This window comes from Nannobrachium achirus, assembly GCF_963921795.1.
Source record: "Nannobrachium achirus genome assembly, chromosome: 2".
In the NCBI taxonomy this organism is placed as follows: domain Eukaryota; kingdom Metazoa; phylum Chordata; class Actinopteri; order Myctophiformes; family Myctophidae; genus Nannobrachium; species Nannobrachium achirus.
Window position 1 is genome coordinate 8307314 of NC_137811.1, and position 13364 is coordinate 8320677.

Below are 13364 nucleotides of genomic sequence, written 5' to 3' on the forward strand. Positions count from 1 at the left end.
GAATCGATAATGAAATAGGAGGAAGGGATGGTAATGAAATAGGAAATGGGAAGAAGGGATGATAATAAAGGAAATGCGAGGAAAGGACGATAATGAATAGGAAAGGGAGGAAGAGATGATAATGAAAGGATATGGTGGCTTGGTTGTTGTTTCTGGTCGGGCGCGGCCTGGGCAGCCGTGGGCCCTTCGGGTCCTTCGGGTTGGCGGGTGACGTCATCGTTGCGCGCCCGGCTGGATGATGCCCCGGTGTTGTTGTTGTGGTGGCCAGCTTCTGTGTGAAGGCAATTTGCGGGCTTGCAGCTGCCGCTGGGGTCCTGGTACGGTCCGGTCACCGATGTTCGGTGGCGCGGGATTTGTGGCTGTTGGCGGGAAGCCCCGGAGGAGAGTGGGGACGGGCGGCGGCCGTGGTTGCGGCGCTCGCTAGCCTGGGACCGCTGGCTGAGCCGGCTACGGGTCGGGGAGCACCGTGCTGATCGCTGGTTGTTGTCTGATCGCCCCGGTCCCGCGAAGCGGGCGGTTTTGGGTGGCTGTATGGGACTTACCGGACCGGGCTGGGTTGGATGGATGGAATGGCGGGAATGGAGGAGCGGCGGGAGTAACCGGAGTCGCGGGAAGAGGCGGACTGACCGGTTGGGTTGATGGCGGTGCCGGAGCGGCGGGAATGGCTGGGCTGGCTGTGGCAGGAGGTGTTGTTGGGCTGTCCGGACGGGAGGCTGGCATGGCTGGGTGTCGGGGGAATCGACCGGGCTGGTTCCCATCCGAGGCGAAAAACTCGAGAGCTCATGGCGAGGCAGGTAAGAGCGAACGTTGTTGCTTGTTGAGCCCATGGTTGAGCCTCATACGAAAAGGCGAAAAAGCAAGAGGGGTTCTGGGAAGTTAGAGTGAGGATAAATAGAGCTAGGTAGAAGTCTAGGGGGCGGAGCCAAGGGCCAGGTAGGCCAAGTAGGTGGCGTGAGAGCAGGTAGGTGGAGAGGGGGGAGGAGTCATGGTGTGTTTCTCTCTCTCCTGAACTTCTGTTGTTCCAACACCATTTATTGAATGTAATCCTGGTCGCGCACTCCCTCTGCCAACCTGAGGAGAGCAACGGACTGACCACATTCTTCCTTCTATGCATGGGTGGTATTGTTGTAGTACTCGAGACAATGACTCATCTCGAGTCAGGTTTCGAGTCCAAATTTTCATTGACTCTGTCTTGCCCATGATTTTACTCGGTCTTGACTCGGTCTCTGACTAAGGGACTCGGGACTCTTCCATCACCGAGTCCACTCGAGTCAAGATTGAGTCAAGAAAATGGGAATGCTTCGCTGTTTCTACGTGTCATCTTTTCGACACCCAACTCTAACCCTTACCATAAACATATCCTCTGTGAGTCGCTAACCCTGCAATGACATAATTGTATTATACCCATATTAAGAGGCGGTGCTTTTCATTGATGAATTACTATGATGTATGTAAATGGTTTAGTAAACCCATAGTCCAGGAAATTATTGCAGGAACTATCTTTTCAAGATGTAAAATGATGTCCTGACAACCCCGTGACATTATGCATCTTCTTCATTTTGCTCTCAAATTGCACCAGAGCAATACAATTAACCTACAAATGCAATGAAACCAACTGAACCCCACCACCCCAACACAAGGCCATATTAGACTAGATTCCTGGCCAGCCAGACCATTTGCTACATGCCACTTCCCTATTAGTCTCTCTCTTGGCTACAACACTAATGAGTAGCCCAAGCTGCTTCTTTTTTCTTTTTCTTTTTTTTTTCTTTTTCTTTTACAAAACGTAAAAAAAAAACAATGTGCATAATTGTGTGTGCACGCCGTTCACAGCTTTCAAACAAAAATATCTGCTTGGAAATTCGTTCAGCCATTCATGAGATATTGCCAATCTTCTTTTCTACATATGTAAACAAACATGGCTGCCATGTTTGAAAGATCGCGATCATACCAAAAGTAGTTGTAGGAAGTAGGAAGTAAAGAAAAACTGCCACACCTATATAGAGTACTATATGATTGGCATTCTGTCTCCCAGAGCTCCCATGGCGCATTGAGAAACGGGGATAGACTCACATACTCTGGCTGATACCAAGTTGATACCAACTTCACAATTGTGATATATTTTAATAGTTTAAGTATATAGCTTTTCAAATTGAAATGGTTTGGAATATTCCATCTATGTTTTCTCTCTCTTTCTCTCTCTCTCTCTCTCTCTCTCTCTCTCTCTCTCTCTCTCTCTCTCTCTCTAGAGTCTTTGAGGTTGGTGAATGGACCTAGTCGATGTTCAGGCAGAGTGGAGGTGAAGTCTAATCAGTCATGGGTCTCAGTGTGTGAAGGTGACTTTGACCAGCAGGATGCAGAGGTGGTCTGTAGGGAGCTTGACTGTGGGGCTCCTTCAGTCCTCCAGGGGGCGATCTATGGAGAAGTGACAGCTCCAATGTGGACCAAAGAGTTCCAGTGTGAAGGCAATGAGTCTGTTCTCATGGACTGTAGAACCTCAGACTCAACTAGAAACACCTGCTCACCTGATAAGACTGTTGGACTCACCTGCTCAGGTAGAAGTAAATGGACTGTATTCCCAAGGGCTCTGTACTAGGCCCTTGGGAATACTCCGCACACATGAAGCAAAAAGGCGACCGTACCGGTACCTTCTTGGTCGCAACACCAAACTTATTGAACACCCTGCTTATGCACCGGCACCTAATCAATAGAGCTGGGGACGGTAAACGCTGTACCGTGGTATACCGCAGCCTACAGCGGTGTCAGGGTCCTTAACGCGGTCAAAAAAGACAAAAAATAGGCTATTTTTATTGAGAAAGAGCGAGTTCTAAAACGGAGGAGAAGCGAGGACCGCATGCACTCCATGCGGCTCTGCTTTGCGCTGTGGGAAGCTCAAGCTCGGGGCCGTTACGTCACACAGAGAGTCGGAGACACAGAAATCCTCTCTGGACACTGCAAACTGCTACTGCAGCAGCGTTAAACTTTCTCCAAAATCCACATGACACAAGTATGTTTATACATACCTTGTGGCAGTTTCTTTTTTTATTCATACGGGCAGAGCGCGAGGACTAAAACCGAAAATGAAACTAGCACTAGACACTAGCTTTTCCTTTTTTTCCACCACGTCGCTGACTATCACCACTCAATAAATGTGATTTAAGACGTGAGTTGAGTTTACAGAATCACATTACACAATCTATCTACCCGTCTTTTATCTGGTTTGTTGTTCACACACAACCTACTGTGTCTGAAAAGCCCCAGTAGCCACGTTACTATAGTAACCCGACACTGCACAGATCTATAAGCTCAGCACACGTTGCGGACACAACTTGTTGTGAGCTTGTAGATCTGCTCCTTTCAAAGCCAGACCCGCTGTGCTGTACGGGGAAGTATAACTCGGGCAGTCAGGCTGTGGAGCGGCGAATTTTGGGCACATGATAGGAATATTTTGGCTTATCGCCGAACCTTAATTAATAGATACAGGGGTGCGGTAATTACGGCAATACCGTCGTTAATGGGAAGACGATAACCACGATAACAAAATTACGATACCGACCCAGCTCTGCTAATCAATGGACTTGATTCTCCTGTTTTCACTCCCCAGAAAATCTTCACTGAAAAAAACATGCAGAATGTTTTCCCTACAACGGGGACGAGATGGTTCTTAATGTTTATTCTCGTCTCTGTACAGATATCAGGTTGGTGGGAGGAACCAGTAGATGTACTGGTAGGATGGAAATTAAACACCAGGGAGAATGGAAACCAGCGAATGTGGAAATTAAACAACGAGACATGTGGGATTGGAAACCAGCGATACCACGATATCAGACTTTGACGAACCAGAAGTTATTATCTATTGTGTGCAGACAGCTCGACTGTGGCTCCCTTTTTTCATCAGAAAGGAGCTATGGTTCCACAGCTCAACCTGTATGGTCAATTAAATCTTCCTGTCATGGATCAGAATCTGTACTGAGGCAGTGTGCATATTTGCGGTCTGAGAATTCCTCCTACACACTGGAGGTGTTCTGCTCAGGTAACAAAGACTTCAACAAACCTATCCACCTGTTTCCGCGAGAATTTACTGTAGCATTATTTGCGGGACACTTCCGGTTAACAGCAGACATACAAGCTCACGTCGCAAATAACAAATAACTCACAGCAACATATTGGAAAAAAGGGGGTTAAAACGGGTTGTAGCACAGGGCACCACGAAGGGTTAATCCGCCCCTGGTGGTGCAGTAAGTATAGGACTACTGGGAACTGATGATAGGCATTCCGCCACCCAGGGCTCCCATGGTGCATTGAGAAACGGGGTCTAGACTCCCACACTCTGGCTGATACCAAGTGAGCACCGCTCCCACTTCACAAGTGTGATTTATTTTAATAGTGCTAGTTTAACTGCATAGCTTTTCATATTGAAATGGTTTGGAAAATTCCCTTTATGGTTTTATTTCTCTCTCTCTCTCTCTCTCTCTCTCTCTCGCTCTCTTTCTCTCTCTCTCTCTCTCTCTCTGTCTCTCTGTCTCTCTGTCTCTCTCTCTCTCTCTCTCTCTCTCTCTCTCTCTCTCTCTCTCTCTCTCTCTCTCTCTCTCTCTCTCCAGAGTCTGTGAGGTTGGTGAGTGGAACCAGTTTATGTTCAGGCAGAGTGGAGGTGAAGTCTAATAAGTCGTGGGTCTCAGTGTGTGAAGGTGACTTTGACCAGCAGGATGCAGAGGTGGTCTGTAGGGAGCTTGACTGCGGTGCTCCTTCAGTCCTCAAGGGGGCGCTCTATGGAGAAGTGAAGGCTCCAATGTGGACCAAAGAGTTCCAGTGTGAAGGCAATGAGTCTGTTCTCATGGACTGTAGAACCTCAGACTCAACTAGAAACACCTGCTCACCTGATAAGACTGTTGGACTCACCTGCTCAGGTAAAAGTATCTGGACTGTATTCCCAAGGGCTCTGTACTACGCCCTTGGGAATACTTTGTTTGGTTTCCGCATACAAATCTGGAGCAAAAAGGCAACCATACCTTCTCGGTCACAACATGTATTGCTGCTGCATAAGCAGGGTGGACTTTATTCTCCTGTTCTTGACCTACAACGGGGACAAGATGGTTCTTAATGTTTATTCTCATCTCTGTACAGAGCCCGATCATATCAGGTTGGTGGGAGGAACCAGTAGATGTACTGGTAGCATAGAGGTTAAAGACCAGGGAGAGTGGAGACCATTGTATTATGAGGGAGAAATGAAGACACCTTCCGTAGTGTGTAGACAGCTGGACTGTGGCTCTGCTGTTCACACAGAGAGGAGTTCTACAGATCAACTTGTATGGTCGATGACATCTACCTGTGTTGGATCAGAATCTTCACTGAGGGACTGTGGATCAATAGAGTCTGAGGACACTTACTCTCGAAGAGGACAGAAGGTGACCTGTTCAGGTAACAAACAATTGTAACAAACACTTATTTCAAACAATGACAGTATTTGATCAGAGATTGTGTGTGTGTGTGTGTGTGTGTGTGTGTGTGTGTGTGCGTGTGCGTGTGCGTGTGTGTGTGTGTGCGTGTGTGTGTGTGTGTTTGAAATCTGCCCTCAGTCTAGGTCACCTTTGGGCTCATTTCCTATTGGGTCCCCTCGAGAAGGGGGCCAAAAGTACCTTTTGGTGGGCAGGGTAAAGTGGTGATAAAATTGGAACGATAAAGAAACGATTTGCATGGTGCCATGTTAAAATTGGAACGATGCAGAGAAGATTAGCATGGTGCCATGGTATCTTCTCTGTATCGTTCCAATCTTATCCCAAAGACAGCGCCCCGGTTGCCAACAATGGGCATTTTGGTATTGCATCTGAAAAGGCTTGGAATTAGAGACAGACAGAACATGAAATGTCAATATCTGAGTGGTTGTTAAGCCTAAATCCTGTATAAAACCGTATAATGGAACAATATTTATATAAAATATATGTATATATTTAAAAGCATGGTGTGGCCCCTTTAAGTTATTAAGAGTTAGTTGAACTGAAATGTTATAGCAGATAAAATAGCAGATTCACATGCAACACCTATTTCCAAATGGCAAAAGCATAAAGTAGGGGTCAAGTGTGTGAATATGAAGTCCAGGACCCCTGGACTTTGATAATCATAATCCTCTTAAGCTGTTCATGAAGTTTTTCTCCTTACGGTATGCCTCCTTGCCTGGCCGTGGACGTTGTAGGGGTATGAGTTCCTGGACGGAGGAATTCTACTAACCTGTCATTATGTGCTCTGCCAACTGCACCACCCATTGTTGTTATGTTGTGTTTGACACTTTCAATGAAGCTGTTGCGCTATAGCCTGAGGATACGGGGTCTAGCTCCGAACTTAAAGGAGTAGTTCACCCCCAAAATGACTTTTTTTCTATTGATTACTCATGCCATGGAGAGTAGAGTTCAATAATATGTTTTGGTTTTTGTCACATTTCTAAGACAAAAAATTGATTCGAGTAAATTTACCCCCATTGATTCCGGAACGAATGGGGGTACATTAATTGTTATACATTTTTGTCTTAAGAATGCGACAAAAAATGAAAGATATTATTGAACTCTAGTCTCCATGGCGTGACTAATCAATAGAAAAAAAGGCATTTTGGGGGTGAATTACTCCTTTAAGGTGACAAAAAGCAGTATAGTTACTTCTGAGCGTCTTTGTTTTGTGTATAGTGTATCCCACCTCGTGCTCATCCTCGATGAGTACTCTGAGGAACTTGAACTCTAACCCTAGAGCAGGGTCTTCGACATTTTCAGGCCAAGGACCCCTTAGTTGAGAGAAAGATGAAGCAGGGACCCCCACAACCTTTTAATAGATTATGTATAATTTCAACCTTTAACAGCACTTGTCATCAGTGTATTTTGGATTCATGTCAATTTGTGTTTTCAGATATTTAACCACTTGAACGGTCAATACCTAATAAACTTGTACTTTCACTCTGTACTTAATGTGTTCTTTTTCACCTCTACACCAAAGCTATTTGCCGAAATTAGCCGATCTACAAGCTCACAATCTGCTATTTTCGCTTGATGACAGTGAGAGTGAGAGCACTCTGAGCTGGGCAGAGGCTGACTTGTTTGTGCTCCGAACAGCACACCCATCCACACACCCGAATAATATATTAAACAGCCTTTCTCCTAAGCATGAGCAAAGATGGATTTCATTGCAAACCCCTAAAGGATCTATCATGCGATTTCTGGGGTTGTTACATCGAGACCAGTACAGCCCGAACGCGACGCGCTCCGACGCAGTCACCAAGTCTAATCATCATCCGTGCAACTCCGCCATACAGTGAGCCTGTTCGTCAACAAACAGCGCAAGATTTTCTCCGATTGGATTGGATTTTCCAAGTGTTAGCCTACATGTTAATGCGGTCACGCATCAACGCGTTTTCAATGGATAAAACAGCGCATTTAACACATTTCCTACACTGTTTTAGCTGGTTAAAGGTACAGTATGTTCGATGGTTCGATGGTCCGATTGTTCGTTTTTATTAAATTAATTAAAATCCCTCCCGAAGTTCGAATTCCTAAAACAGGGCTAGATTACAGCCCTATGCCCCCTATAAGTGTTTATGATGGGCAGTGCTAGACAGTAATGAGGTACTTGAGTGTTTTACTTTCCTTTTGAGTACTTCACATGTGTTTGACTTTCGAGCGGTGCTCCTGGAAGGAGCTAAGCTCCAACATATGGAGGTCATTGGAGGACACAAAGTGTGGCCTACATCTGGCCTACATCTTGGCAAAAAGTGCTCAATGTTTGTTGTACACCCACTAAATATCCAGGCTCTGAAGTGTGGCCTACATCTGGCCTACATCTTGGCACACAGCGCTCAAAGTTTGTTGTACGTCCAGCGTCACACTGGCCAAGTTTCGTGGGACCACTTAATGAAATTAAGCTCACTTCACACTAGGTGATTATTTTCCCTTTCTCTCTCTCCAGAGTTTGTGCGGTTGGTGAATGGGCCTAGTCGGTGTTCAGGCAGAGTGGAAGTGATGTCTGATAAGCACTGGGTCTCAGTGTGTGAAGGTGACTTTGACCAGCAGGATGCAGAGGTGGTCTGTAGGCAGATTGGCTGTGGTGCTCCTTCAGTCATCCAGGGGGCGCTCTATGGAGAGATGAAGGCTCCAATGTGGACCAAAGAGTTCCAGTGTGAAGGCAACGAGTCTGTTCTCCAGGACTGTAGAACCTCAGACTCAACTAGAAATACCTGCTCACCTGACAAGTCTGTTGGACTCAACTGCTCAGGTAAACGACAATACACTTATGTTAGGTTATTATTTTACAGTCAAAGTATTACTTTTTCAACCACATATTGTATACTGGTTGACTGTATTTCCAAAGGCTCTACACTAGGCGCACCCCATTTTTTGCCTGTAAACCAGCCTGATTTGCTACGTTTGATTTTTTCTCAGTCTGGCCAGTGTCTATTTAACTCATTTGCTGCCATTTTAACATTGTACTGTATGGCTTTTCTGCCATTTTGTATAATGAATATTTTTTTTATATTTACATGTTTCCTAAATTCTGTGTTTGCACGACAATGGTGGGCAAAAAAATGTTTTTAGATCTTCTGAGCTTTAAAATCAAATGAAAAGGAGTTATTTAAGTTTTTGTGAATGTTCTCTTTTCAAGCAAATAACTCACTTGATATCTGTCTTTATGGCTTCAGGCACTTATCAGATGAGTGTACTAGTGTAAAAAGTGTAATTGTGTATAACTGGAATTGTGTAATAGTGCTGTAATAGGCCACTTCTTGCCCTTAGGGCTTCTTACTTCACACAAAGAGAAATACGCTTTTTATATTGGACTGGCCCACGATGGTCTGCAGTACCACCTCGCGCACACACACACATACACGCGCACACACACACGCGCACACACACACACACACACACACACACACACACACACACACACACACACACACACTATACTGTAGGCTATACACACACATGTACATAATAGCAGATCTATATATATATATATATATATATATATATATATATATTGCTAAGCAGTAAAAGCAGGGGGGAATGGTACCCCTCCAACTGTATATGTTACCCATTTTCAACTGTTTTTGTTTTATTTGTGACACTTGCTTTGGCGAGAACCCAGCAAACAGGTCTTTTGTACGAAACACTTGCGTTTTCTCATGTCAATAAAGCTCCACCGAATTGTATCGGTTGGGATCACGTTACTCACTGTGCAGTGAGTGTGCAGTTGCCATATGTAGTTGCTGATCAGGTCTGTTTCTATACCGGATGCCGAAACGTTTATTGCATGTATGTGAGTGTGTAAATAACCGGATATAGTAGGCGGGCTTTAGAACGGATCACAAGCTGCCAGAAAACCCAAAGAAGAAGAAGAAGAAGAACGCATCACAACAACACACTGCTGCGATCACACATGCTGATCACACGCTCAGGGGGAGATGCAGGCGCGCATGATGGATCGATATTCACTTTCTTTTCAGTCTGCACGCATGTGCACCTCACATGCACATGCGTTGCGTGCATGTGCGATAACGCTTGCATGTGCATGCACGCACGCCGTCACGCTGTGTGGGAAGCACAGAAAACTTTAGGATGAAAACAAAACAACTTACTTTCAATGAATCGTCGCGATTGCTTTTCTTACTCCACTGTATGTTCCCGGGACCCGGGAATGGGGTGTTGGAATGGGGGGGTGTGTGAATGGCATGGCTGCATGTTGGAGTGAGGGGATGCACGCCTGAAAAAAGAAAAAAAAAAAAAAAAGACGCATACAGTCTGTGCTGGAGCCGCAGCAGGCTGCAGCGGTGTGTGCGAAATGCCTTCACTGTGCCTTCACTGTAGGTTATGGGGAGAATGATACACTTTTATTGAGATTTATACATTTATTACACTCTTGTTTTCAAACACACTAACTTTGATGTGTGATATTTTGGGTTCCCTATATCCCTATATGACAGAAGGCTCAAACTTTATCAGGGGCTGGGGAAGAGTGTAATTAAACATTACATTATATAAAAGCAAATTCTCGGGTTCCTCGGGCATGGCAGGGCCTTACAGCGGGATTTTTTCGGGCTCCTCGGCCATCGCAGCAAATGAGTTAACTTGTATTTCCACTGCGTAGGCAAGTCTTGTGACTCGAGTTTTAAATTGAACAACACTGGTCCCACCCAATTGTCTCTACAGAGTATGATGAAGTCCGGTTGGTGGGTGGAACCAATAAATGTACTGGAGTACTGGAGTTGTTACACCAAGGGGAATGGAGACCAGCAGATCATGTTTGGCGCGAATGGAACTGGAAGTCAGCATCAGCAGTCGTGTGTAAACAGCTGGACTGTGGCGCTGCTGTTCACACAGAATTGAGTTCTGTTACTACAGATAGTAATATACCTGTATGGAAGTTTGAATCTTTCTGTGTTGGATCTGAGTCTTCACTAAGGGAGTGTGGAACAATGTACGGTCGTGAATCCCCTAACAGACTGAAGGTGATCTGTTCAGGTAACAAACAATGACACTAATCTATACCAGTCAAACCTCACATATTGACTATGTTTCATTTGGTTTAGGATACAGGCAGAAAATAATAAGGGTAATAATAATAATAATAATCACAACAATGTGATGTCACAATGTTAACAAACAGGTCAGCAGCTATTGTATGGGCTATAGACCAGTGTTATGGAACGAAGGAAGGACATACAGATAGGATGTGTGGTATGCGCATGGACCAGTAAGCTAGTGGGCGCCCCACTATTTGCTATGTTTGATATTGTTTTGCTATTGTTAATATCTCTCACTCGCCAGAGTCTGTGAGGTTGGTGAATGGGCCTAATTGGTGTTCAGGCAGAGTGGAGGTGAAGTCTAATAAGTCCTGGGTCTCAGTCTGTGAAAGTGACTTTGACCAGCAGGATGCAGAGGTGGTCTGTAGGCAGCTTGGTTGTGGGGCTCCTTCAGTCCTCCAGGGGGCGCTCTATGGAGAAGTGAAGGCTCTAATCTGGACCAAAGAGTTCCAGTGTGAAGGCAATGAGTCTGTTCTCCTGGACTGTAGAACCTCAGACTCTACTAGAACCACCTGCTCACCTGACAAGACTATTGAACTCACCTGTTCAGGTAAAAAAACAAAAAAAACACTTTAGGTTAATTTCTTATTTAATAATAAACCTTTTTAATGTTTATTCTATTGTCTCTGTACAGGGTTTGATGAAGTCAGGTTGGTGGGAGGAACCAGTCAATGTACTGGTGTACTGGAGTTGATACATCAAGCAGAGTGGAGACCAGTGGAAAGTTATTACTGGAACCTGAAGTCAGCATCTATTGTATGTAAACAGCTGGACTGTGGTTCTGCTGTTAACACAGAAAGGAGTTCCGTTGATCCAGACATTTACTCCATAAATACATGGAGTATATCTTCCTGTGTTGGATCTGAATCTTCACTGAGGGAGTGTGGAAAAGTGGAGTTTGATAGTCACTGGGAGAGACTGGATGTGATCTGCTCAGGTAACAAACAATGACTTCAACAATAACAGTAAATCTATACAGTTTCTGTCTAACTGTTCTCTGTTTGTCTTTATATATATATATATATATATATATATATATATATATATATATATATATGTCACAGTTAGTTAGATTGAGACCAGGAGCACTCGTTGTGTGGCGCGAGGCGGAGCAAGCGGTCTTACCCCCCCCCCCCCCCCCTTCCTCTCTCTCTCTCTCTCTCTCTCTCTCTCTCTCTCTCTCCAGAGTCTGTGAGGTTGGTGAATGGGCCTAGTCGGTGTTCAGGCAGAGTGGAGGTGAAGTCTGATCAGTCGTGGGTCTCAGTGTGTGAAGGTGACTTTGACCAGCAGGATGCAGAGGTGGTCTGTAGGCAGCTTGGCTGTGGTGCTCCTTCAGTCCTCCAAGGCGTGCTCTATGGAGAAGTGACGGCTCCAATCTGGACCAAAGAGTTCCAGTGTGAAGGCAATGAGTCTCTTCTCCTTGACTGTAGAACCTCAGACTCAACTAGAAACACCTGCTTACATGACACGACTATTGAACTCACCTGTTCAGGTAAATAAACTAACTACAATTTAGATTGACTTATTTTATAAGCTTTTCATGCTTATTCTATTGTCTCTGTGCAGAGTTTGATGATGTCAGGTTGGTGGGAGGAACCAGTCAATGTACTGGTGTACTGGAGATGAAACACCAGGGAGAGTGGAGACCAGTAATTTCATATGACCTTGACGAAAAAAATTACTTCTGGAACCTGATGCCATCATCTTTAGTGTGTAGACAGCTGGACTGTGGCTCTGCTGTTTCAACAGAAAATATTAACGGTTCTACAAATCAAACTGTATGGTCGATTACACCTTTCTGTGTTGGATCTGAATCCACACTGAGGGAGTGTAGAGGAAGCCCCTGGTCTGATAATTCCACCATCAGACTGGAGGTGATTTGTTCAGGTAAACTATCTACCTACTAGTCAATTTGATGATCCCATGTGTGAGTGCCATGGTGAAAATGTAACACTTGAACTGCTTGTCCTAGAATTATTTGTATTATATTTTTTTTAGGGTTTAGAATTAATTTGTGTAGAATTTCTGATATGTTAGTTTAAATTGCAGGTGAATCTCATCTCTCAATATAGCAAGCAGGTGAATTAGTACATTAGATAACATTACTGTTCAATACGAAACGTGTTCTAAATGTTCTTTCCGAAACTTTTTGTCTGAAACAATTTTTTAGGGGTTTCATGTGTGTAGATTTGTATTTTCAATTGCAGGTCTAACTCATGGGCTAAATGTAAAGTCAAGGTTAACTCCCCTACTGCTTTGGACGTTCCTGTTCGCCCCAATTCTCAAGAGACCTCCGCGCCAATACGGCGCTCGTTCGCGTTCGTTCGTTCGTTCGTTTACCTTGTTGAAGCTGATGAGGGGTCGCGCCGCCGTGTACTGTAAACACATTTTCCGCGGTGATGGTGTAAAAAATCCATTATGCGTTAACATCAACGGAGACCAATTCACTTCCTTGTTGATTTCCTCTGGCTGTAAGGCTCTGTGGCCAGTGACTGGTCTGAATGTACGGCAACACATAACAGGCACATTCACATTCATTCTCGCATGACGCCGCCCTCTGCTGCCTGGCAGACCAAAGTGCACTATTGCACAATCAAAAAAAATATATAATAATAAATAAATAAATGTCTGTCTATCTACTATAACGTCGCAAAGGTAAGACGCTTTTTGATGGCACCAGACCCAATAAATAAATAAATAATCTGGCAGTAGGAGAGTTAAAGGGATATTCCACTTTCAAAAAAACCTTTGGTCATTTTATCGTCTAATCAGGCTTTTATGAACACCCTGAACAGTTTTTAATTTGCTT

The 13364-nt window shown here is 44.6% G+C and overlaps 1 protein-coding gene across 4 annotated transcripts in view; it reads left to right on the top strand.

Annotated features, from left to right (window-relative positions):
- Positions 1 to 13364, top strand: part of LOC308305846 (scavenger receptor cysteine-rich type 1 protein M160-like) — a 66945-nt gene that overhangs the window by 34457 nt on the left and 19124 nt on the right. For 2 of the 4 annotated variants that reach the window (XM_080750731.1, XM_080750730.1), the window contains 10 exons: positions 2250 to 2555; positions 3692 to 4033; positions 4602 to 4907; positions 5125 to 5418; positions 7945 to 8250; positions 10182 to 10493; positions 10800 to 11105; positions 11190 to 11492; positions 11742 to 12047; positions 12122 to 12442. In XM_080750731.1, coding sequence (XP_080606857.1) covers positions 2250 to 2555; positions 3692 to 4033; positions 4602 to 4907; positions 5125 to 5418; positions 7945 to 8250; positions 10182 to 10493; positions 10800 to 11105; positions 11190 to 11492; positions 11742 to 12047; positions 12122 to 12442 — 3102 coding nt within the window. The remainder of the gene's footprint in view (positions 1 to 2249; positions 2556 to 3691; positions 4034 to 4601; positions 4908 to 5124; positions 5419 to 7944; positions 8251 to 10181; positions 10494 to 10799; positions 11106 to 11189; positions 11493 to 11741; positions 12048 to 12121; positions 12443 to 13364) is intronic. The other 2 variants (XM_080750732.1, XM_080750733.1) reach the window with 2 other exon arrangements.